This window comes from Phyllobates terribilis, unplaced genomic scaffold (genome assembly GCF_046119375.1).
Source record: "Phyllobates terribilis strain yellow unplaced genomic scaffold, ASM4611937v1 Scaffold_5__5_contigs__length_657084704, whole genome shotgun sequence".
Lineage (NCBI taxonomy): Eukaryota > Metazoa > Chordata > Amphibia > Anura > Dendrobatidae > Phyllobates > Phyllobates terribilis.
In genome coordinates, this window is record NW_027362765.1 from 120,460,360 (window position 1) to 120,488,170 (window position 27,811).

The following is a 27,811-nucleotide window of genomic DNA, read 5'->3' on the forward strand; positions in this document are numbered from 1 at the left end:
TGCCTGCAGCTACCACTAGATGGAGCTCAGGAGCTTATTTCATGCTATTAAAGGGATTGTGCAGACACTGGATGTGGCGAGATGCCGCTGTATGATGGATGCAACAATTGCCAGCTGGAAGACCGATGTCTGATTGTGTGGGGAAAGTATGATTGCACTGAACATTATATGGTAGAAGACTTGCATAAAAAAAAAATTTGAATGGAAATTTTTTATGGCGCTGCTGCTCTATTTGCATATGAATGCAAATGACGTCCTGTATAAACACTGTGGGCGAAGTATCGCAGATGCTAAAATAAGAAAACGGGAAGTAAATATATTACATAAATGACGTCTATTGGCTGCCATTTTTATATTTTTACTGCCTCTTTGGAGGAAATGTATTTGCATCCATCATGTTTTCAGTTTCTTTATGTCCTAAGTAAAAAAAAAAAAATCATGTGATTAGATGAAAGGTGACCATTGTAATCAAGGTAATTTTCCATATGTCTGAACGCTGCTTCTCCTTCCCGCTCGATGAGGAACTGGTCTGTGTCCAAGCAGTGTGCACGTGCTGCAATGACACATTATGTGAGTTTCTAATACTGGGAATTTGACTATTGTGTCATTGCAAATTAGCAGATGTATTATCTGTAAAATATTAATTCTTTGGTTTCTGTTTTTCATTTTCATCCTTGGTCTTATTTCCTCCTAATCCTATACTTATGGTATTAATGAGTACAGTAGTCTTCAAAATAATAGCAGTGTGTTCAAAAACATGAGTTAAGCACAAAATCTTTATGCTAGTTTTTATTTCCATGCATTGGGAACATTGCACATTGTATATAATTTTTAACTACTTTACAGAAAATAAACAAAAAATGAACATTGGACTGTTCTAAAAAAAATAGAGGAGTGTCTGCATTTGTCTTTACAAACTCACAATATGTCCTCTCTTTTTTTGAGGATTTAGCATTCCTGTGAATCACTAACCTAATATTTAGTTGTATACCCACAGTTTTTTAGAACTGCTTCACATCTATGTTGCATAGAGTCAATCAACTTCTGGCACCTGTCAACTGTTATTCCAGCCCAGGATGATTTGACTACATCCCACAGTTTTTTGGCATTTGTTGGCTTTGCCTCAGAAACAGCATTTTTGATATCACCCAACAAGTGTTTTATCTGATTGAGGTCTGGGGATTGGGCTGGCCACTCCATTACCTCAATTTTGTTGGACTGGAACCAAGATTTTGCTTGTTTACTGGTGTGTTTAGGGTTGTTGTCTTGTTGAAACACCCACCTCAAGGGCATATCCTCTTCAGCGTAAGGCAACATGACATCATCAAGTATTTTAATATATGCAAACTAATCCATGATCCCTGGTATGTGGTAAATAGGTCCGGCACCATAGTAAGAGAAACATGCCCATATCATGATGCTTGCGCCATCATGCTTCACTGTCTTCAGAGTGTACTGTGGCTTGAATCTAGAGTTTGGGGGTCGTCTGACGAACTGTCTGTGGCCCCTGGACTCAAAATGAATAATTTTACTTTCATCAGTCCACAAAATGTTTCACCATTTCTCTTTAGGCCAGCTGATGTGTTCTTTTGCAAATTGTATCCGTTTCAGTACATGTCTTTTTTTAACTGTGGGACTTTGCGGGGACTTCTTGCTAAGAGATTAGCTTCACACAGGCGTCTTCTAACTGTCACAGTACTCACAAGTAACTTGAGACTATCTTTGATCATCCTGGAGCTGATCATTGGCTGAGCCTTTGCCATTCTGGCTATTGTTCGATCCATTCAAACGGCAGTTTTCCATTTTCTTCCACGTCTCTCTAGCTTTGCTTTCCATTTTAAACACTGGAGATCTTTTAGCTGAACAGCCTATCATTGTCTGCTTTTCTTTATAGTTTTACCCTTTCCAATCAACTTTTTAATTAAAGTATGCTGTTCTTTAGAACAATGTCTCGAACGACCCATATTTCTCAGGCTGTACAACATGTGCTGGTTTCACACTTAAATAAGGGCCACCTGATTCACACCTGTTTCGTCACAGAATGATTGACCTCACTAATTGAACTCCACACTGCTATTATTTTGAACACCCCCCCCCCCCCCTTTCAATTAATTATTTAAATACACAGACTCAAAAACATGCAGACCATGAATGCAGAGTCTGTTGGTTTCCTTAGAATTTACGGCACCAAATGGTAAATTGTTTGACATGTGGTAATATAATTTATACCAAAAACAGTGATTAATCTGGTTAGTCACATTGGACTGCTATTATTTTGCACTGCTATTATTCTGTATATACACAAAGTAAAATTCCTTTAATCCAGTGCCGAAAATCAGAAATTTAAAAGTATTACAAGTGTTCGATGAAGAGAATTTCGCTCTGCATATAGGTACAGATTACAATTTTGGTGGCTGACCTTGTAATACATGGACAGATCTGGTCAGCCATAGCGAGATCCGATCTTAAGTCACAGCTTTCCACTCGGGATGGGATCTGGAACAGGATAAAAAAAATTTCTATGACGTCCATGTGACATATGGAAAGAAGTTGTCTCCGAAAGATAATCCTTTTAAAGATCCGCATGCAATTTTTTTTTTGGGGTCACATCTACACATCTCAGTACAATTATGCTATGTACTTGATGTGACCTCAGCGGATGTCGGAGCCGGCTGCAGCCGGGGTCACGTAATGCCTATTGAGTGGTCAGTGATAGCGCCACGCACAGGCAAGAATAACCACAGAAGGTATTTACAGAAACACTTGTTTCCACAGTTTAAATCTATGGGGGCATTAATAGTAGTGGACAACCTCTTTAAGGCAACAAGAATTTCCAGAAACATCTCCAGTGCGATTTTATGACACAGGTACAAGGATCGTTGCAATGTATCAGGGGTTTTGTTTTGGAACAAACCTTGCAGAACTGGTTTTCAGCCTCCTGGATGTACACAAGAAGTGTTATTCTTCACTGACAGCAAGAAGAAATCTTGAAAATGTGGAGGAATCAAAATGCGAAGAATAATAAAAAGTTAGGGAACCTTATATGACAAACTTTATGAAGGCAGGTGCAAACGACTGTATGTTCTCCATCTGAGAAAATCTGACCGATTAGGCCATGTTCACACGTTGAGTATTTTACCTCAGTATTTGTAAGCTAAAACCAGGAGTGGAACAGTCAGAGGAAAAGTATAATAGAAACAAGTCACCACTTCTGGATTTATCACCCACTCCTGGTTTTGGCTTACAAATACTGAACGTGTGAAAGTGGCGTTATGCTGATCAGAGTGAGAAAAATGAAAGCTTCTCCATTCAGTCTGTCCGTGATAATCTGACTGCTCTCGGATGTCATCAGAGTGCAGTCTGATGTCTTCCATGTACCCATAGATATGAGTGGGCAAGTGCTATCCAATTATCGGAGGCAAATTGTGCATGCTGCAATTTTTTTCCTTGGTCCAAGGAAAAAATCGAATATGTGCACGGTCTCATTGAATAACATTTGTCCAATGTTTTGACTGATTGCACCCGGACTGAAACTACAATCGTCTGCATGAGCCCTAAAAAAGATTTATTTGTAGCTAAAAACTACCTCCTTCAAGTTTGTGGTGGAAGTGTAGTATTGGGGCTGCTATATTTAGCAGCCGTGGTTGTAGCATGTGGCGTTTCTGTGCGTCACATGACTTTGTGTTTTCTTTTTTTCTTTTTTTTCTTCTTGCCCTGAGGCATCATGAGCAGATTTATACCATGAGTCACGAGACCACGCTTTGTTTCCCTTACTAGACATAGTTAAAGAAGTCATGCGTCAGAATACATAACTGATGCGGTGAATTGACTCATGAATTAGTTGCTATTTATATTAAAGTCTCACAAAACATCTGTACACAGCAGGCTTAATCTATTATTTGTGCTTATTTTTAGTTTTAGAGGATCAGATGGTTGTGGTCAGTTTGCACACCCAACAGCTGACATCACTACAGGGATTTTCCAGGACAAGTCCCCATAACCCTTAGGCCAAGTTCACACATTGCAGATTTGCGGAGCATACCGCAAATTTGCAGTACAATGCAAGTAAAATGGGTCTTTCAAAATCCCATTCTCGCGTCGCCGAAAAAAAATCTGCATGAAAATGAAAGCATGGAGTGGATTTCACATCTGCAACATGTTCATTCTTCTATGGATTTTCTTTGAGGATTTCAGCCTTATTTAATGCTTAGGAATGGAGTAGGGTGAAATCCAAAGCAAAGTCCACAATGAAATCCTTAAGTAACCCATACGGATTATGACTTTTAGATTTATGACCAAATCCAGAAATTTTCTGCAATGTGTGATCATCGCCTTAAAGTCTGACCACCAGCTAACTCTGTGAGCTCCACATTCACATACACGTCTAATTCGGCAGAGTCTTCATGCGTTGTTTAGGAGGAAATGGGAGAAAGCTTCTTCAAGACACCTTTGGCCGCGACCTATCTCCTGGAAAAATCAAAAGATCAGATATGCCCGATTCTTTATTTTTTTTCTGTCTCAATATGTCATCTGTCAGGGACGAGTCAGGAGGCCCCCATATACATTATATAGATCTTCAGTCCCTTCCAAAATTGGCATTGGCATAAACATTGATTTCTTATACATGGAATAGGCCAAGATCCTGGTCCGCTGTGTGCTGCTGGCTCTATGACTGCCATTGTTCCATCCCTGGTGCGTCTGGACCCTCTTGGTGGCTGGAACTGATGAGTTCTCATTGGGTCTTTGGCTCCATAATCAAGCACCCGTCTTTGGGACTTCCCCTAACTGACCAGAGCCAGCTATATCCATTCAGATCCTTTGTCAATGGCCAACGCTGGGAGCGGCGAGTTCTGGTGGGGCCCTAGTCCTCTGTGTGCTGTTGCGCTCGCGGCCGCCATCACTCTCTTCTTGCTGTGCTTGGACTCCATCTGTGGCTGGATCCAGTTTGCACACTACTGAAGCGGACACTCCAGGCAGCAATCTCCTCCTAGAGCCAGTGGGAGTTCAAGCTGACATTTTTTTTCTTGTCCTTCAGCACGAAGCACCATTTTCCTTTTCTGAAGGAAATTGACACACCTTTGGCCATTAACAAGCTGATTTCATATTAATCCTCATATAATTACTGTAATTTGGGACATTATTGATAAGAACTCTACCGGGTAGGGCTTAACATTACCTACTGTATTAGGAAAGATGATAAAGTTGTTTTCCTCACCATTTTACTTCACCAACTTCCTCTTGTGTCAGTTGCAATGAGCCGCAGTAAGAACCTAAGCACATCAGAGAGACTTAAGCAGTTTGCTAGAGGTCAATCCGCTGAGAGTCCTCATACAGTATGTGGGGTACTTTTGTACCTTCAGAATCTCAAAGGGGCCCTACGTCTGATAATGATGATGGAGGGGAGAATGATGAACTGACCCTACGCTTGTATCTAACCGGCTACTACAGTCCATCTCATTATGTAAAAACTCACTGATAGGGAGAATTGAGGAGGTGGGGGCTTATGCAAGTCTGCTATTTCAAGCCTTGCAGGTTCTACGGCATACGTGTCAAACTCCGGCCCGTGGGCAGTCATATTTGGCCCTCGAACCCACAACCACCACCCCTATGTGGGGCCATTATTCTGTATGGAGGACTATGTGGGGCCATTATTCTGTATGGAGGACTATGTGGGGCCATTATTCTGTATGGAGGACTATGTGGGGCCATTATTCTGTATGGAGGACTAGGTGGGGCCCATTATTCTGTATGGAGGACTATGTGGGGCCATTATTCTGTATGGAGAACTACAGTACAGACCAAAAGTTTGGACACACCTTCTCATTTAAAGATTTTTCTGTATTTTCATGACTATGAAAATTGTACATTCACACTGAAGGCATCAAAACTATGAATTAACACATGTGGAATTATATACTTAACAAAAAAGTGTGAAACAACTGAAAATATGTCTTATATTCTAGGTTCTTCAAAGTAGCCACCTTTTGCTTTGATGACTGCTTTGCACACTCTTGGCATTCTCTTGATGAGCTTCAAGAGGTAGTCACCGGAAATGGTCTTCCAACAATCTTGAAGGAGTTCCCAGAGATGCTTAGCACTTGTTGGCCCTTTTGCCTTCACTCTGCGGTCCAGCTCACCCCAAACCATCTCGATTGGGTTCAGGTCTCGTGACTGTGGAGGCCATGTCATCTGGCGTAGCACCCCATCACTCTCCTTCTTGGTCAAATATCCCTTACACAGCCTGGAGGTGTGTTTGGGGTCTTTGGCCTGTTGAAAAATAAATGATGGTCCAACTGAACGCAAACCGGATGGAATAGCATGCCGCTGCAAGATGCTGTGGTAGCCATGCTGTTTCAGTATGCCTTCAATTTTAAATAAATCCCCAACAGTGTCACTAGCAAAGCACCCCCACACCATCACACCTCCTCCCTCCATGCTTCACGGTGGGAACCAGGCATGTAGAGTCCATCCGTTCACCTTTTCTGCGTCGCACAAAGACACGGTGGTTGGAACCAAAGATCTCAAATTTGGACTCATCAGACCAAAGCACAGATTTCCACTGGTCTAATGTCCATTCCTTGTGTTCTTTAGCCCAAACAAGTCTCTTCTGCTTGTTGCCTGTCCTTAGCAGTGGTTTCCTAGCAGCTATTTTACCATGAAGGCTGCTGCACAAAGTCTCCTTTTAACAGTTGTTGTAGAGATGTGTCTGCTGCTAGAACTCTGTGTGGCATTGACCTGGTCTCTAATCTGAGCTGCTGTTAACCTGCGATTTCTGAGGCTGGTGACTTGGATAAACTTATCCTCAGAAGCAGAGGTGACTCTTGGTCTTCATTTCCTGGGGCGGTCCTCATGTGAGCCAGTTTCTTTGTAGTGCTTGATGGTTTTTGCAACTGCACTTGTGGACACTTTCAAAGTTTTCCCAATTTTTCGGACTGACTGACCTTCATTTCTTAAAGTAATGATGGCCACTCGTTTTTCTTTACTTAGCTGCTTTTTTCTTGCCATAATACAAATTCTAACAGTCTATTCAGTAGGACTATCAGCTGTGTATCCACCTGACTTCTGCACAACACAACTGATGGTCCCATCCCCATTTATAAGGCAAGAAATCCCACTTATTAAACCTGACAGGGCACACCTGTGAAGTGAAAACCATTTCCGGTGACTACCACTTGAAGCTCATCAAGAGAATGCCAAGAGTGTGCAAAGCAGTCATCAAAGCAAAAGGTGGCTACTTTGAAGAACCTAGAATATAAGACATATTTTCAGTTGTTTCACACTTTTTTGTTAAGTATATAATTCCACATGTGTTAATTCATAGTTTTGATGCCTTCAGTGTGAATGTACAATTTTCATAGTCATGAAAATACAGAAAAATCTTTAAATGAGAAGGTGTGTCCAACTTTTGGTCTGTACTGTGTGTGTGTGTATATATAATATATAATATATTATATATATATATATATATATATATATATATATATATATATATATATATATATATATATATATATATATATAATAGTACAATACAGAAGATTTCATTTCTTATTTTACATGACCGATATCTATTGTAAATTCCACAATAGCTCAGAAACTGGCGAATCGCTCCATGCAGAATACTGGCCCCCATAAAATGCTCCATACAGGATACTGGCCCCCATATAACATGCCATACAGGATACTGGCCCCCATATAACGCTCCCTACAGGATACTGGCCCCCATATAGCGCTCCATACAGAATACTGGCCCCCATATAATGCTCCATGCAGGCTGTTCCCCCCCACATAATGCCCCACGCAGGCTGTCCCCCCCCCTTATAATTCCCCATGCAGGCTGCCCCCCCCCCATATAATGCCCCATGCAGGATGTCACCCCCTTTATAATGCCCCATGCATTGTCACCCCCCCCCTTATAATACCCCATGCAGGATGTCAACCCCCCTTATAATGCCCCATTCAGGATATCACCCCCCCCTTATAATGCCCCGTGCATTATGTCACCCCCCCTTATAATGCCCCATGCAGGATGTCACACACCTACCTCCCTCATAATGCCCCATGCAGGATGTCACTCCCCCCACCATATAATGCCCCATGCTGGATGTCACTTCCCCCCCTTTTAATGCCCCATGCAAAATGTCACCTCCCCCCCCCCCCCCTCCCTTATTTGTCTGAGCTGAAAGGTTCATTCTGCCTCTTAGGTCTATGCCTCTACTACAGGTTCAGTCTCTCTGCCCTTATCCATATGTATGTCACTTGACAAATAGTAAGGTTTTAATATTAGAGTTAGGACTGTCCCATAAGGGTTACCGTGACGCGGTGGGATGGCTTTTACATTATTTTGATAAAAATTATGTTAACTAAATACCCTTTATTATTTATCATTATTTTTGCACTTTGCGATTTATCCATTTACTTCCAGTTATTTGGGTATTTTGCTTGTTTTTGTTTTTTCTCTGTCTAGTGGCATTGTGTGAATATGCATTTACATTTTGCATGCGCATCAATTTACGTTTCAGTTCAGACTTCCAGGTTTTTTCTTTATAATGCCCCATGCAGGATGTCACTTCCCCCCCTTTTAATTCCCCATGCAAAATGTCACCTCTCCCCCCCCCTCCCTTATAATGCCCCTTGCAGGATGTCACTTCTGCCTCCCTTATAATGCCCCATGCAGGATGTCACTTCCGCCCCCCTTATAATTTCCCATGCAGGATGTCACACACCCCCTCCCTTATAATGCCCCATGCAGGATGTCACACACCCCCTCCCTTATAATGCCCCATGCAGGTTGTCACCCCCCCCCATATAATGCTCCATGCAGGATGTCACACCCCCCTCCCTTATAATGCCCCATGCAGGATTTCACCCCCACCTTATAATGCCCCATGCAGGATGTCATCCTTCCCTTATAATGCCCCATGCAGGATGTCACTCCCCCCCCCCCCCCCCCCCCCATATAATGCCCCATGCAGGATGTCACCCCCCCCTTATAATGCCCCATGCAGGATGTCACCTCTCCCCCATATAGTGGCCCATGCAGGATGTCACCCCCCCTTATAATGCCCCATGCAGGGTGTCACCCTTCCCTTATAATGCCCCATGCAGGATGTTACCCCCCGCTTCCTATAATGCCCCATGCAGGATGTCACCCCCCCCCCCCAATATAATGCCCCATGCAGGATGTCACACACACCCCCCCCCCTTATAATGCCCCATGCCTCCATACATTAAAATAAAATCAAATACTCACCTCACTTCTCACCTGTCGCTTCTCCGGACTCCTCAGCCGCGTCGCCGGCGTCTGCCCGCTCTGCGCTGTGACGGCTCAGGAGATAGCGCGGTGTAAAGACGTCACCGCGCCCTCTGACCTGAGACCTCGCAGTCAGAGGATGCGGAAGACACCGAAGCTGCTGCGGAGACACGGGGAGAGGTAAGTATTGTGCCGGTTGAAGGGGCCCTGAGCAAGCGGGGGGAAGCGGGCTCTGACACCGGCACCGCACCGCTCACGAGTCCAATAGTGTGCCGGGGTGCCAGATGGTGAGTGGGCCCCACGCCTGCTCAGGGCCCCCGCACTTGCCCGGGTGCTGACGCCGGTCCTTTTTACTTGTTCAAGGGTGGAGAACAAAGTATGTCCTTTAGCTATTAAGATGGCAAAGATCTTAGGGTCGGTTGACACATGGAGGCAAAAGGCAGACGACCTACATCGATACAACAGCCGCATTATCAGTCTGCCTGAACGGGCTGTGAGATAACAACCTGGGCATTTCATAGAGACCTGGCTTAAATCAGTCTTGTTGATGACTTTTCCCCTATGTATGTTGTGTAAAGAGCTCACAAGGTTCCAGCTAAATCTCCTCCTCCTGGGTCACCTCTGAGGCCATTCCTGGCTCGCCTATTAAATTGTAAAGCCTGAGAAACTGCTGTTTATTTTGCCAGACAGAAAGTCCCTCTAAAATGTAATAATGCTACAGTCTTCATCTTTCTAGACTTCTCAGTTGAACTCCAGAAACTATGAGCTCACTTCGGATGTGGCAGAAAAAAAAATTCAAAGATGGAAATATCACTTATTCAATGGTATATCTGCTTGGGTCGTATCCATGATGGGTCCTCAAATACTTGCACTATAAGATTAACTACAGTTTCATCCCGCTCCAAGGAGAGAATGACGTTTTACCTGCTAGTTATTTCCTTGCTATCACCAAGAACATTAAGAAGGTTGTGTTTATATAACCATAATTGGAGCGGTTGCTCACATCTCCAATAACATCAGTGCCAACTTCTGAGCTCAGGAGAGCTGTTCCCCGAAGTGTGTTACACTGGAAATCTCTTTCCTCTACCTATTTCAGAGTTAATTGATGTTCCTTATGCTCTGAGTCTTTACCTACTTCCTTCTACTATGGTTCCTTCACAAGAACCAGACTCTTCTTCCTTAAAATAACAAATTGAGAGTCATGAGAATTCCTTTGTATCCTCATGAGAATTCCTTTGTATTTTATATACGCCATTATATATTATCTACTTTGTAATTATCCTTTTAAATACTTTCTTTATAGGATCATGGCTAATCAACTAAAATGTTTGGGGCCGATACATCAAGACTGGCATAGTGCATGCTCGCGCTACATCAGTCTGGATGGAGTACAAGAAGTGCCAAATTCATTAAGAGATGCACGCCATTTAATGAATTTGCTGATTCTTCAGCGTGGACATGTCAGGGACTGGAGTAGCATTTGTGGCAAAAAAAACTGCAGGTACTTTTTCTGAATCGGTTGGCCAAGCATTGCAACAGCTCCAAAGCCAAAAGATGCAAACATTTTTATGCTACTTTTGTGGCGTAAAAACTTTGATGAAATGGCCCCTATGTCTTGGTATGTCTTGAGGTCTGGGTTCCCCAAAAAAGAGAGTCTAGGTATTTTCCCCAGATTAGACAATATCATTCTCACATATTGAGTCTCTTGGAGACAAATCTTAAATTTGATTCAAAAAGAAGGTTAAATAAACCATTGGAACAATGCTCCTCCCATTTTTTCCCCCAAAAAACAAAGTCCTAAGTCATATTGCACGACTCTTTAAAGGGTTGATTGTGACTTGTAGGATTGCTGCTTCCAATAGGTGGCGTTCAAGTCCTCTTTTTCTCTGAAGAGGCAATTTGCTTGTTATATGCTGAAATTAATTCTAAAGAAAATGTTATACTGTGCATATATAACCCTCCACCGGCTCCTCTGGGGGTGACTCACTGGACGGTGAGCTTTGCTTTATGTTACCCAGATGTCCATGTATTATGTATGAGAGATTTTAACTCTGTCATGGAAAACCGTGGAAACAGATTCCGGCGTGAGATAATCACACCCATAGAAACTCTCGCCTGCCACCTTTTGAAAGTTCAGAGTTTATGGATAGCAACGGCTGGAGAGATTTATGGTGCCCTTATCATCCTCGTTGTTAAGAATATACTTGTCATTCTACCAAACATACCTTATCTCACTTAGACAATATATTTGGATCTAGTAATGGGGCCATTTGGGTGGATGCCATAGAACCATTCAAAGAGGCATTTCAGATCATAGTCTAGTGGTTCTTACTCTACAGTGCCTTGAAAAAGTACTCATACCCCGTGAACTTTTCCATATTTCACTGTAATTATTGTGGGGTATGTGTCTACCAGCTTTGCACACCTGGAGGCTGAAATTTTTGCCCTTTCTTCTTTTCAAACTTGCTCTAGCTCAGTGAGATTGGATGGAGGCGTCTGTGAACAGTAGTTTTTCAAGTCTTCCACAGATTCTCAATAGGACTCCGGTCTGGACTGTGACTGGGCCGTTCACATACATGAATATGCTTTAATCTAAACCATTGCATTGTAGCTCTGGCAGAATGTTTAGGGTCATTGTCCTGCTGGAAGGGGAACCTAAGCCCCAGTCTCAATTTTTTTCAGCCTCTAAAAGGTTTTCTTCCAGGATTGCCTTGTGTTTAGCTCCATCCATCATCCCATCATCTCTGATCAGCTTCCTTGTACCTGCTGAATAAAAGCATCCCCACTGGCTCTGGCTGGAAGTTCTTGGATGCTACCAGATCACAGCAGCGCCATCATTTCTGTTGTGGCTGGGGCCAGGTACTGAATATCCACCCTTTACTCAAATGAATAGGGGGTGGATCTGTAGTACCAGACCATGACTACTATAGCGTTGACGGAGCTGCTGTGTTTTTTTTGCAGCAACTGAGAACGGCCGGCCGGCGTCAGTAACGGCTGATTGGCTGGGGTGCCTGGTGTTGCAACCCGCCAATCAGATATTAATGACCTATCGGCCATCAATAAAAGAAAAAAATAAGTGGTGGCCAATCCCTTTTAGTTGAAGTTGATTGCTCCCAATGATGGTATTCCTGATCAATTTGATTGTTTTATAGAGGCACATACTCTGCCTATAGACACTAACTTTCTTTGGGGCTGTCTATTATCTCATACATTAAAAAGGTTACAACTAAAGAAGATGTTTCTATGGAATTGCAATTGTACACATCTAACCCCACAAATGCAAAATAATCTGGAATGGTTAAATTCTCTGCGTCCTTACACTCAGCATACTAATACCAAGTCTAATCATAAGCTTTTTTTACTTGTCAATCTTACTTTGGAAACCAGTCTAGCAAACGATTAGCTTCCATGGTTCATCAACATAAAATATCTAATGCTGCCTTAAAACTTCAGAGATCCGATCTCTCCACTGTAACAGAGGCGGAGGGGATCACTCACTGTGCCTATAAATATACGATGACCTCTACAACACTACGGTCTACACTAATATAGCAAAAAGCCCTAATTATATAGTAGACTTGCAATTCCCCCCGCTCACGGATTCTCAGTGCAATCTCTTTGATGCCGATATCACCTTGGACGAGGTGCATGCTGCTATACGGGGTATGGTCTCAGGTAAGACCCCTGGTCTTGTTGAGCTGCTGTTGGAGTTATATACCAGATATTAAGATATTCTAGTACCCCACATGTGAAGGAAGTATATAATTGTAAGGTAGAACTGGCTAAAGCTACATCCATATATTATCTATACACTAAGGACATAACATTTGCCTGCTCTTATTGCAGGACTTAGGACCACAGGGGATAATCTCCTGGGAGCATGCTAGAGGTGTCAAACATGGCTGCTTCACAGAGCTAGCAGATGGTTGTAACTAGGAAAAATATTTCCTATTGATTGTATAGAGAGAAGGGAAGGGAGAGAAACACCGGTATTTGAAATGCCACAACTTGGCTCATTGTCCATTCACAGACAGCAACGTTTAAATGAGCCAATCCTGGTCATCCTGGAAATATGAGCCTATGGTCAGTACTACAAAAAGCTGAGTGATACAAACAGAAAGGGTTCCCATGTGGGGGCTGCCGAAGGGCTGATGCGATCCATGATTCACTTCTCCCTCCCTCAGAAAAACAGAATAACTGTAGATGGAAACACGTTTAAGTATTTTTGGTTATTTCTCCCTTTTTATTTTTTAACTGTTTTGCATATTTGTGTGTAATTTTTTTTTATCTTTTATTGGAAGCACTGTATATTTTTATATTAAAGCTTAAAATCTTTAATAAGTTTGACCTTGTGTGCTCTAAAAGAATCCAATAGTCTTTCAGAGTGTGTGATCTTTTGATTGTCTGGCAGTAACATATTTTGGGGACTCATCACCCCGTGTGTTCGAGTGGTGGCAGTGTTAAGTAATCGGGGTGTGCTGAATGTGTTGGGGTGTGATTTATGCTCAATTTATAGCCTAAAATAGAGATTGATAGCTGGATTGAGTGAGAGGAGATAAATTAACCCGTGCAGGCGCACTCCACGTCACCTGCTGAGAAGTGTGTACGTGACACTGATCATGGTGGTTACCCAGCTTTTCCAGGAAAAGAAAAAAAATGAGTTGGCTGACATAAGAGACCAGGTTCATACTTGCCCATGTAAACATTGCTAATAAACTAAAGCTGATAATTAGCAGCGGTTTTATTTATTTTTTTGGGTCCAGCAAGTAATTACAGCCTTGCTCCACCACCTCCAAACAAGGAGCATCTGATGCAAGTAACTATGTACCTGAAGCAGGTAAAGGAAACCTTGGGCCCGTCTAACTATCAACGATTCTCAGCTTCCCTCTCCTCTTATAAGAAGACTGATAACTATGAAGCTATGGTGTGCGAGGTTGCAGCGCTGCTTACAGAGAAGCCGGAGCATTACAGGTTACTGAGAGGTGAGGCTACCAGACCTGTAAAGGGAACGGGAATTGAATCACCTTTGTAAAGTATAACAGACCAGCACTTGTATGGTTACTCCTTAATTCTGTGAAATTATGGTAATTTGTAAATTCTCATCTGTCAACTGTTCGTAGGATGAGTACGCGTAACAATAGAATCTGAAATTTTCCCATTGCCAACTTCTCTATAGATATCCCAGGACGCACACAAAAGGGATTTAGTGGTTAAGATAAGTAAGTTCATAAGGTTCAGGACCTCCATGGGTAAAGTAGTAGTTTCAGACAGCGCCACATGAGTTTCAATTATCCGTTTCATATCTATGAAACATGGGAGAGTTACAAGCACCAAAATGAAATATCAGAATCCGGTGGACCCAATTCACCGAATTTAATTGGAGCTCCGTAACGGACAGTTTTGGGATTATCACCAACATTTATTTTTTATTTATTTATTATACTCACTTATATAGCGGCATTAATTCCACAGCGCTTTGCATACATTATCATCACTGTCCCCATTGGGGCTCACAATCTACATTCTCTATCAGTATGTCTTTGGAGTGTGGGAGGAAACCGGAGAACCTGGAGAAAACCCACACAAACACGGGGAGAACATACAAAACTCCTTGCAGTTGCTGTCCTTGGGGTGGGATTTGAACCCAGGACCCCAGTGCTGCAAAGCAATAGCGCTAACCACTGAGCCACTGTGCTGCCTGGTGATTTCATTGAGAATCCCCTTTTAAAGGGAACACTCATAATTGATGGGGCCAGACTTTCTGCACCCCCACAGGTGAAACCGTGCACTGCACTGCTGAGCGCTGCAGCCAATCATATAGCTAGTTACCGGGAATGCCAAGAGGCAGACGCCCACCAATCACATATTGATGACAAATTCTAAGGAAAATTTGCACCCTCCTTATTTTTCTCTTTTACATAGAATTTCACAGGTTTATCCGGGTACCTCATAAGAAAAAGTTTAACCAGCTTTGTGAAGAATTAACAGGAGAAGGCTGTATGGACAGAAAACCAGCAAATGGGGCTTCTTGTAGTGCTGCAAAGCCACCAGCACCCTCTGTAGTATGTGGCAACAGCAGTGGGCAAGGCGGATCAGAGGGGCCAGACGACCAATGTGGAGATGGACCGAGTGACCAGTCACAAGGTGGGTATGCTTTCACTTAAGGGTTGTATTACCAATTAGGTATTGGCAGTAGTTGGAGTAGAGGTAGCGGTTTTAGTTGTCTTTACTGTGGGAGCTCAGCAGCCAGTGTCCCGCGTGTCTTCATCACTTCCCTTTTACATTTTCTTCCTTATATTTTTAGTTGCCAGAAAAACAGAAATGCAATCTGTGGTCAATGGGACACAGATAAGGATTAGATCCACTTCTCCTCTACTTCCTTTTACACCAGAATCAGGTGGGTAGTAGTCCTGGATATGGTGCAATAGACTTTTGTTCTCCATCTTCTCCTGACCATGTGCCAAGATTTTCTCATCCGAGAGAATCGGATCACACTAAGCTGAAACTCTGATCAGAGTGTCATTGCCATAATCAATTTGATTCGAAGGAGAGAATCTACGCTCGTCTGACCCTAACCTGTAGCAAACTATCAAGACAGCAGAGCGTTATGCTATTGATGTGTTTAAAGGGAACCGGTCACATCCAGAGACGCTATTTACCTGCAGATATAGGGTTAACCTGAAGGTAAGTAACATTTAAATCCTGTGTAGCCAGTTAAGTAGAGCAGCGGCTACAGGGAGAAAATTATGTTTTATTCTCTCTGCGGCTGCTTGTTTCCAGTTATCAGGGCAGTGCAAGGGAGCATATATAGTCGCTGATCACTATACAGGCAGTGCACTGTAATTAGTCCCCGGAATTTTGATTCACAGCTCGATGTGCAATGTATTTGTACAGAGATGCTGTCAATCAAAATGCCTTGGATTGATTACAGCCACACTCAATCTTTATTGAGCGATGATTCTACGCACCACCCCAATGACTGGAAAAGAGCAGTTTCAGGGAGAATAAAACTTCATTTTTCTCCTATAGTCGCTGTTCCTGTAAATTGTATACACAGGATTTAAATGCTATTTACATGCATATTACCCAATATTAGCAGGTAAACAGTGTGTCTGGAAGGGACAGGTATCCTTCAATATTAAAGAAGTTGTGCACTACGTTAGATTACCGCCCCAATGTATCCCCCGGGGCCCCTAAGACTTTTTGTAAATACCCTCCGTTGCAGTTAATGCCTGTGAGCAGTGCTATCGGTGGCCGCTCACAGGCATTACGTGACCCCGTGCTGATGTCACGACAAGTGAGGCGTGACTCAGCTCTGGGGTCCCCGCGGTGGCTGCTGGGTTGTGGGCGGGGGTACCCCCCCGCGTCACACCCAGCGTCCACCGCACACTTTCCCAATGAATGGGGAGAGGCAGAGCACGCGGTGGATGTTGGGTGTGACGTGGGGGATATCCCTGCCCACAGCCTGGCATCTATCTGGAACGCGGAAGACAAAGACCCCCGGCTGCTGCCAGCACTTGTCGTGACATCAGCGGATGTCCGAGCCGGCTGCAGCCGGGGGTCATGTGATGCCTGTGAGTGACCAGTGACAGCGCCCCTTACAGGCATTATCTGCAACGTAAGGTAATTACAAAAAGTCTTAGGGGCCTTGGGGGGATACATTGGGGGGTATTCTAAAGTAAATCACAACCCCTTTAATATTTAGACATATAATTGTAACAACATAAACCTCAACCATCTTGAGAGATGGATACATGTATATTTTCACCTATTTTATAGTACATTACATCTAAGTGGGAGAAGGAGGGATTATGCAATATGAAAGAGATTGTCCAAGTTACTCAGATTGCTTTATTTTTAGTTCTCCACAAATATGGTTTAAATTTTTAGATTTGGCAGGAGAACATGATGTATTTTGTTATTGTGGGGGAAGTGGGGCTATTTCTCATGTTTGACAACTATTATGATCCATATAGATCACTACCCGGCTGCCTAATTCTAATTAATAGGACACGGAGTGCAGCACCATCCCTCAGTGCCCAAAGGCACAGCATAGCCCCTTTTACAGTGTTTAGTACAGTTTTACCTTGGATCTAAATTTGTGCCTAAGAGATAAAGGGTAAATACAGTAGTCCGGCACTCTAACTCCAGAATTTCTAAAGTAAAAACAATGATACTTTATTAAACCCATATAACACTAAAAAATTCAAGATATTAAAAACAGGACATGCTGGCTAAATAGCTAACACTGGCCTATGCGTTTTGAATCGGTATGTGTGAACGCTGCTTTGTCATGGCAGATCAGAATGTCTTGACTAAGGATCGTTCACACATACTGGTTTGAAACGCGATGGTTATGTCCTGTTTTTAATTGTTTTGGTTTTTTAGTGTATATACATTAAACGAAGTATCTTTATTTTTTACTCCATAAATTTTGGAATTTGAGTGCCGGACTACTGTCTCTTGGGAACTCATTCTGTGCTCACCCGATTACAACCCAGATTGTTTTGTCCGAGCATTGCTTGTGGATTTATCAGTCCGCTATAGAGCTGTATACGAGGTGAGCTCAGCAGGCATATATATAGATATATATTATATATAATATATATATAATATTAGCGTTAATGGTTCCCAGCTCTAGAGCGAATGTTTCCAGTTTGTTAATATGTGTTTGTGTGTCTGGGCCTCCACACGTGGACTTTATTTTATTGATTCTCCATGCTGATGCCACATCAGGACACCACATCAGCGTCTTTGCTCTCTACGATTCACTAGAAGTTCTCTGGAAACTCATGTAAATTCTTAGTGATTGAGGAACGGCGTTCCCTGCCACTAATAACCTAGCGTAGTGCGCTGCACAGATTTTGGGGAAATTAATGAGAAGTTTGCTGGAAGCTTTTGGCATTGGTTAATTATATTTGACTCAATTTGGCTGTTTCTCGTACATCTGTCAGTTTAAAGAGAAATTAGTATTCTGGGTTTCTATATAAATTTCCTCACGTGATCTTCCAGATAATTCTTTGATTTGCTTACAAAAGTCTACCAGCCTGTCAAAATGATATTCAGCCATGTTGGTGGCCAAGGGTGACAACCGCTGATGGCTTCTTTTACACTTTCATGTATATCTACATGGTTCTACACAAAGTCTATGCGGAAACACTGCACACTAAAGTTTTTGTTCCCTAACATAGAGCTCCAAATTCTGTGCGCAGACGGTTACAAGATAAAATCTGGTCTGCCTACAGTCACCACTAGAGGGAGCTCACTGCATACTAATTTACTTATAGCTTCAATTGTATAAACAAATGTGCAGTTTACTCCTAGGCTCCCTCTAGTGGTGGATGCAGATTATTGTAATGAAATTATATAGCACTATTTACATAAGGGATTTGGATCTCTGTGCAAGAAAATCAGCTCCCACCAACATAAAAAGTATATTAAGACATTAATCAGCATTGGATGCAAGACCAAAACAATAGAACAATATGGTGTTTTATAAAGGACTTTTACTTTAAAGGAGACTAGATAATAGTTCCTTAGAAGACTGTTTTGTCAGGAACAGACAAATTGTTTAACTCAGATTTTTGTTTTACTTGTATTATTTTTTTTAAAATTTTTTTTGTTATATTACAATCTTTATTAAAGAGAAAAAAAATATTCTTGCAATTTTCACACTAGCTATCTTCTTGTTCCTTCAGAAATAGTTTTCAGCAGTCTCACTATCATCAGAGGCAGGAATAGAATGACTGATAACACTTCTATATACAGCTGATAACATAGAATCCACCAATCGCAGTAACTGATATCCGAGCCCTTCACAATGACCTTTGCACATGATCATTAGATGTTTCAATACAATCAAGAGATTTGGTCGGAGTCTGTTCATTGCTGCTAATTTATATGCAAATTTCCTGAAACAACAGAAAAGTTAGAGTCTAAAATAGGCGCAGTGACCAGTGTGAAAATGGCAAGATTTCTCATTTTTAATAAAAATCGTGATATGGAGAAAAAAAAAATCATTGCCAAAAAATGTTTAAAAATACATTTAACACAAAAACCTTATTTAGGCTATGTTCACACGTTGCTCTTTTGCTGTGTTTTTTTTTTTTGAACTGCGGATTCCAGAAATCTCATGCGCACACACTGGTTTTTTTTATCCTGACTGATTTTTTGAAAAATGCTGCCATTTTGCAAATTGCCGCATGTCACTTCTTTCAGAATTTTGCAGCATTTTTTCACCCATAGAAAGCAATGAGAGAGTGTAAAAACGTAGGTATCAGGTTTTGCTGTGTTTTTGGTGCATAAACCTAAGGAAATTGCATCATCTTTCTTTTGGGGCACTAAACGTTATCAGCATGCAAAGAGGCAATAAAACTTTTTGAAGCTGCTTCTTTACTGCCAAGAGAGCAGGTTTTGCCTGCGGAAAAAAACGCATTAAGAACGCAACGTGTGAACATAGCCTTAAAGAGTATATGTCATTTTCTGATGATACATTACTTTAATGTATTATTGTATTCAGTGTGGTATATCCATTTATAATATTGCTAATATATTCCACTGTTAGTCTTCTGACTAGATGCTAAGTGGCTGGATTATTTCTATAAGGCTGTGTGCCCACTATGCGTTTTTTAAGCATTTCCGCAGTGGCAATTCCGCTGCAGATTATCATTGTGGAAAAATCAGCAGCACTACCAATTATTTTGCGTAATCGCCGCCATTGACTTGCATTGAATCACATAATATCCGCATCACTACATGTGCACATGCGGATATTAAGCGATTCAATGTGCGGATGGTACCCGGGTCTGGAGAAGAGGAGACTCTCCTCCAGACCCGGGTACCATAGTACCCGTAAAAAAAAAGAATAAAATAAAAAATATACATTATACTCACCCTCTGATGGCCCCTGGTCTCCTCAGCGATCCGTCCTGGCTTCCCGGCAGCTCGCGATGGTCTAAAAGGACCTGCCATAATGTAAGTTAGTCAAGTGACAGGTCGCGCGACCGCTGACTTCGGCAGTCGCGTGACCAGTCACATGACTAAATGACGTCATGGCAGGTCCTTTTACACAACCGTGAGACACCGGGGAGACCGGACTCATCGGATAAGGACACCGGGGGCCATTAGAAGGTGAGTATAATTTTTATTTTTTACCATTCTTTTGGTCACACTATATAAATCCATGCCGTTTGCATGGATTTATATAGTGTGACCAAGTTGTCAAGCACTTTCCAAGTGATGCTAAAATCGCTTGGAAAGCGCTTGTCAACCCGCATGCGGAAATGCATGTGAAGAACGCTTCACTTCCGCTTGTCCCTGGCAGGAAAAACGCATGTACAATCCGCATGTACAATCCGCATGCGTTTTTTCTGCTAGGCAGATGCAGAAACGCTCAGGAAAAATCCGGAGCATTTCTGCATCGTGGGCACTTAGCCTAATTATTGTTAGGGCTCATTCCCACGTCTGTTTTTTTTCATGTACAAAGAAAATGAACCGATTATTTTGAACAGAGTGTGGTCCTAGGGTCATCCATTTTTCTTGTACGTCGAGAAATTGAAAAAAAAAAAAAAAAGTTTCTCCACCTTCTCCATTCTGACAGTCCGTGAAAATCTGACTGCGCTCGGATGTCATCCAAGAACTGACCGATTTTTTTTTTTCAAGGACCCATAGACTTGCATTGCTTGCTGACTTTGATCCAAACTTTGATCCGATCAAAATCGGACATGTCTCCAATATTTTCCATGGACCACTTGGTCCAAAGGAAAAAATTGGACATGTGCACAGCCCAATAGAATGTCATGGGTACGAGTGATATCTATGAAAACCACGAATAGCACTCTTGACGAGAAAATCGGACATGTGAATGAGGCCTTGTCCTGTGCATGGAGTACAAGTAATATGTAGCTGCCTGGTTTGTTCAGCATGAATATGTACAGTACAGACCAAAAGTTTGGACACACCTTCTCATTTAAAGATGTTTCTGTATTTCCATGACTATGAAAATTGTACATTCACACTGAAGGCATCAAAACTATGAATTAACACATGTGGAATTATATACTTAACAAAAAAAGTGTGAAACAACTGAAAATATGTCTTATATTCTAGGTTCTTCAAAGTAGCCACCTTTTGCTTTCATGACTGCTTTGCACACTCTTGGCATTCTCTTGATGAGCTTCAAGACTGTAGCACAGTCTAGATCCTTAGATCAGGAATAGGACAGACATTTATAGGACAATTCATAACTTTCCCAAATTCTTATGAAAAAATATTCCCCACAAACTGCATTGAACTACTGTACCCAATTTATTATATATTTTAGTAGTCGGAGTCGGTCCGTTTTATACTGACTCCGACTCCACCGCCCTGGGCACATCATCCGGTAAAATCAGTGTTCTTTATTTAAATTCCCATTAAAACCAAAGGATCCATGTAACAACTTTAAAAACCTCCTGTCATTAAGGGCATTTGTCGTGCCGAAACGCGTTAGGTTCTTAGGCTGTGTGCCCACGATGCGTTTTTTGGTGCGTATTTGCAGTGCGTAAACGCTCCAGAAACGCATTGCATACCTTATCCCATGACTTCCTATGACATTCTGCAAGTTCTGTGCACGTGGTTTTTATTTTTTCTGCGCAGATTTTACTCGCAGAAAAAATACGGACATGACCAATTCTTGTGCGTTTCTGCATGCGTATTTGCCTATACAATGCATTGGAAAAACGCATGGCAAATACGCGTCAAATACGCATGTAAAAAAAGCATGCGTTTTTCTGCCAAGGAGATGCAGAAATGCTCAGGAAAATTTCTGCTTCATTTCTGCATTGTGGGCACTAAGCCTGAGGCTATGTGCCCACGTTGCATTTATGAAGCAGAAAATTTCTGCTTCATTTCTGCAAGTCATCTCCCGGAAAAACGCATGCGGAATTCCGCACGCGTTTATCGCGCATTTTTCGCACGTTTATCACGCGTTTTCCACATGCGGAATTGCCTTGCGTTTTTTATGCATTGGACAAAGGCTTTGTGCCCACGTAGCGTTTTTCAAGCGTTTTTGATGCGGAATTTCCGCAGCGGAAACGCTTGGTAATCCGCACCCCATGGTCCCCAATGGGATTCCGCAAGTTCTATGCACATGCTGCGGATTTTTCCGCAGCGTTTATGCTGCGTTCAAAAATCCGCAGCATGTCATTTAATTTTGCGTTTCCGCAAGCGGAATTGCCTTTGTCCAATGCATAAAAAACGCAAGGCAATTCCGCATGTGGAAAACGCGTGATAAACGCGTGAAAAATGCGCGATAAACGCGTGCGGAATTCCGCATGCGTTTTTCCGGGAGAGGACTTACATTTATGAAGCAGAAATTTTCTGCTTCATAAATGCAACGTGGGCACATAGCCAAAGGCAATTCTGCATGCGGAAACGCAAAATTAAATGACATGCTGCGGATTTTTGAACGCAGCATAAACGCTGCGGAAAAATCCGCAGCATGGGCATTGACATTGCGGAATGCCATTGGGGACCATGGGGTGCGGATATACATGCGTTTTTCAAGCGTTTACGCTGCGGAAATTCCGCAGCATATACGCTTGAAAAATGCTACGTGGGCACACAGCCTAAAAGTTGTTACATGGATCATTTTGTTTTAATGGGAACTTAGATAAAGAACATTGATTTTACCAGATGGATGTGCTGGAATTTCCCTCTCTTTTCACTCATATTTTGGCTGTGCTTCAACAGCTGGATTCTGCACCCACCGAATGAAGATCCCAGTGCATTTAGCCTGCAGCAGGCGTGGTGAGCGAAATACATTTTCTCAATTACAGCAACTTTTTCCTATTTGTGTAGGACTGTCTGTCCCGAATAGGGTCACCGTGGTGGGATGGCTTTTATGCAACTTTTGATCAAAAACAGTGTTACTAAGAACCCTATGTTATTTAAATGCACTTTTGCTTTTTACTTATTTAGTTACAGCAGGGTTTATGATCATTTTGTTTCTTGTAGGTTTTGTCTTTCCTATTTGTGTTAACTCCATCTGAGGAAAGGTGGTTGCTGTCCCTTTAAAAGTTCTAAATTGGAATTTTCCTTAAAAGTTTAGTTGTAGTAATCCTGGAGAATCTGCTGGGGATATTTATAAGTGTTGTAAGAACAAAGGAATGGATGAATTGAGAAACATTTGTACTTGTTGAGAAATCTTTTTTTCCTTTGTTGTTTCCCCCTAAAAAAAAAAAAAAAAAATACAAATTTTCTAGCCGGGCACCTTCTTAATTCCAGTAAGGAGTGGCGGGTTTGGCAGAAAGCAGAAGTGATCTCATCCATAATCACTGAGCTTTACATAAACTTTCATTACGCCCCCACCAGGGAGCGCAGTTGTTTTTCTTCCCCAGGACTAGATACGTGATTCATAAGAAAACCGCAGTTACCAAGAGCTGCTCCAGCCAAAAACCCTGAAGTCATCTTTGTCTGACAATTCTGTTCTTAGGAAAGATAATCCTAGAAAAACAACGTTGGCCATCATGCAGCTTTCCTAGACTCCTGTTAAGTCGTAGAAAGGGAGATCATGGTATGGTAGTAATCAAAAACTATGAAAAGTGAATAGTGGCCATATTGATTGGCCCTTTCTAAAATGCAATAGAGATTGCGTTAAAAGGGGTCTATAATCGACACGTTTCTAACACTTTGATAGGTGCCCTTTAAAATTTGTACACTACTATTGAAGGTCCTGAGGTTAGGACATTCTTCCCTTTTTTTTTTTTCCCAGAGGGTCCAACCTGTCCCCACTGCAAAATGAAAGGGTCTGTGCCTTTTAAATGCACATCATGTGACTTCTACTGTTGTAAAGCATGCTGGGACCAGCTCCTAAAGGTTCGTGGACTTCAAGGGGTGTACGTGCAGCACATAAATATCTAGGACTAGGTAGTCCATGTTTGAGCATAGATTTGTTGGCACATTTTAATCTTTTTTTTTTTTTTTTTTTTTTTCAGAAGAGCAAACTGTGTCCCAGCTGCAAAAGTAGCGTCAAGAAGCACCAACTGGGGCAGATGTTTTTCATGGCGCCCTCTTGAGGTCAAAATCTGTATTACAGTGGAAAATGGACTCAACAACACACTATGCACTTACCCTGGTCCTGCAGAAGAAAATGCATTACTAAAGGAAGTCTGCCTCACCTCTCCAATTCCATGGAGGAAATATACAGACTCTTACTCTGAGAGGTAGTGAAACAGCGCCACTCCCACTTACAGGTTGTGTGTGAAATTGCATGGCTGCTGACCTGCAATACCACAGACAACCTGCAGACACCTGTGGCACTGTTTGAAGAATAAAATATTAATTCATCTGGAATATTGGATGCTAGATTAAAGGAATTAGATGTTTTTTGTTATGATGTTAAACTGATTGACAAAGATTCTTTCCTCAGACTTCCCATCTCCTGGTTAGAAACCTTCACTATTTGTTTTCCCAAAGGACGGCATCTGGGTTCATTGACCTGGCAGACTAGAAGCGACCCACATTGCTCTACCCTTTTATTCCTATTGTGGATTTCTTTGTATATTTTGTAATAAATTATTTGATAAAATTCAATCAAGCAATTGCCATTTGTATGGGGATGTCCTAAAGGGACAGCACACTTTAAAGCTATTTTTGGGGTGGAGATCATTTCACAGTTAAAATATAATGATATACACTTTGTAAATGCGTTGCTGAAAAAAGGGACAACTACACATAACAGACGTCTTGAGTGTCACCCAATAAACTTCTACATTCATCTCGTGCACAAAGTATCTTTAGGGTGATGGACATAAGGGACTGCCTACATCATCTGGTGTAAGGGACCCCATACACATTAGACTTAAATAAGCTCTCCCATGAATATTTTTTTAATTAAATGTGTGTATATGTGCATGTAGTGTGAGTGTATTATACTCTCCTACTGCCGCTCTCTCCGGTGTCCAGCGCCGTTCTGCTCCTCTTCTCAGTGATGTCAATTCAAACTCTCCTGCCACCCTATACTCTGTGTGAGCCAGAAGTCTCGTTTACAACATAAGTCTATGGACCCTTGTTCTGATGCCCCATAGAGTTACAATGTAAAAGCCACTTCCGGGTCGTGCAGAATGCAGCATGATCCAGACAGTCTGCAGAGCGGTGACATCACTGAGAAGAGGACAAGAACGACGCTGGATCCCAAAGAGTGCAGCAGTAGGTGAGTATTTTAACAAACTGGCACTACATTATATGCACCTATACATACATTTAATGAAAAAAAATATTAATGGGCATGTTTCTTTAACCCCTTACTGACATCCACCGCACAGCAGAAGTTGATAGCGGCCCATACCCCGCAGGTAATGACTCTGTTTTACAGCCAGGAACTGCTTCTAACATCCGCGGGTGGGACGAAGCGTATATGTAAAGAATTCAAGAACGCCAGAATTACGGCTATCTCATAGAAAATACAGGAGCACGCAGCCAAGCGAGCGTTCCTGAAATGGGAGTGATCGGCTGAAGCATCGTTCAGATGACAGCCATACTAGTGTGTCTGGCCGGCTTCAGAAGTCTTCCTGCCCCATTCACATTATAGATATTTGATCTTGAATACTGAGTGGAGCTTTGGAAATGATTGGGGTATGAGATATAATGTAAGGTGATAAATTAAAGTTTAAAAAGGCTGCCCAGAATTAGTAAAAGGTCTGCCCCCCATCCTGAAACAACATCACTCTTGTCCATGGACTGCGCTACGATGTCAAACGCAGCTATTGTAAAGGATGGCAAAGTTTAAAAAAAAGGAATAACCTTTAAAGTTGGCAAAGCTTCCCATATTCATATGATAGGCAACAATATAATGCATGAATCATACATGGAGCAGGAGAGATTGTGCAATTCACATTGTGTAAAGTGTGTGAATGAAAAGCATAATAGTTACTTAATAAACGCCACGTGAAGTGATTCACTCACTATCAATACTAAAGCGTGTGTAATGTATAGATGGGTTTTAATCTAGAGCAGGAATAACAAAGTCACGGGCCAACCTTGATATTTGTTAAAAAAATGTCTACAATTGAGAAAGTTTTTCCTTATCAAATAACGATGAATCTTTTCATATGGAAACAAATTTAAAGGTGTTGTCCCACTAACAAAGTACATTTTAATTAAAACATCTTAGCATTATATTATTCCAATATTTTATTCTATGTAAGAGCAGTAAAAAGCATATGGCTTAATAGCCTAATTAATATATGTAATAACAAAAGGATAAAAAACCTTGAATAATACAGACAATAAAGTATTATGCAAGTAAAAGTACCCCCAAACACAGTAAGATACCCCCACAATGAATTCTTCCACAGTACCCTCCACACGCACAGTATGATGACCCTACTGTACCCCCTTCCTCAATCCTCCCGACAAATAATGGTGACACCATCACAGTATTATTCTCTTAACTGTAATCCCCACACAGCTTTCCATACAATATAATGGCCACAAGTGCTCCATATAGCATAATGGGCCCCATATAGTCCTTAAAACTGTATAACGAGGCCCTGCATTGTCTTCCATATAGTATAATGGGCCCCACATAGTTCTCCATACAGTATAATGACTCCACATAGTCCTCCATACAGAATAATAGCCCCACATAGTCCTCCGTACAGAATAATGGGTCACACATAGTGCTCCATACAGAATAATGGGTCACACATAGTGCTCAATACTGTATGATGGCTCCACACAGTCTTCCATACAGTATAATGGGCTCCACATAGTGCTCCATATAGTATAATGGCCTCACATAATCCTCCATACAGTATAATGACCTCACATAGTGCTCCATACAGTATAATGGCCTCACATAGTGTTCCATACCGTATAATGACCTCACATAATTCTTCGTACAGTATAATGGCCCCACAAAGTGCTCCATACAGTATAATGGCCCCACACAGTCTTCCATACAGTATAACGGCCTCAAATAGTGCTCCATACAGTATAATGGGCTCCCCATAGTCCTCCATACAGAATAATGGGCCCCACATAATGCTCCATACAGTGTAATGGGCCCATATAGTGCTCCATACAGTATAAAGGGCTCCACATAATGCTCCATACACTATAATGGCCCCATAGTGCTCCATATAGTATAATTGTCACATAGTGCTCCATTCAATATAATGGCCTCACATACTGCTCCATACAGTATAAAGGGCTCCACATAGTCCTCCATACAGTATAATGACCCTATATGATGCTCCATACAGTATAATGGCCTCACAGTGTTCCATACAGTATAATGGCCCCACATAGTGCTCCATACAGTATAATAGGCCCTACATCTAAAAAATAAATATTCACCTCTGCATGTTCCCCCGCTGCTCCGGTCTCTTCATCTTGTCTTCAGATCCTCTGCACATCTAGTACAGTGGGTGCGTTGTAATGATGTCATCGCGCCCGCTGCGCTGAGTCGTCAGACGCAAAGGGGGAATGATGGTAAAGGGAGCATCACCTGACCCTCCCTCTTCCATCATGGCTTTCAACTGTATCGGCATCTAGGGTGCTGATATAGTTGAAAGC

At 41.9% G+C, this 27,811-nt stretch overlaps 2 protein-coding genes across 2 annotated transcripts in view; both read left to right on the forward strand.

The window, feature by feature from the left end:
- RTEL1 (regulator of telomere elongation helicase 1) overlaps positions 1-24,821 on the forward strand; it is a 113,301-nt gene extending 88,480 nt beyond the window's left edge. Inside the window, exons 31-34 of the mRNA XM_073682869.1 lie at positions 14,017-14,235; positions 15,176-15,397; positions 15,558-15,650; positions 24,229-24,821. Of these exons, the coding sequence (XP_073538970.1) occupies positions 14,017-14,235; positions 15,176-15,397; positions 15,558-15,650; positions 24,229-24,260 (566 nt within the window). The 3' untranslated portion in view covers positions 24,261-24,821. The remainder of the gene's footprint in view (positions 1-14,016; positions 14,236-15,175; positions 15,398-15,557; positions 15,651-24,228) is intronic.
- TNFRSF6B (TNF receptor superfamily member 6b) overlaps positions 1-27,811 on the forward strand; it is a 253,607-nt gene that overhangs the window by 199,504 nt on the left and 26,292 nt on the right. The gene's annotated exons all lie outside the window — the stretch shown is intronic.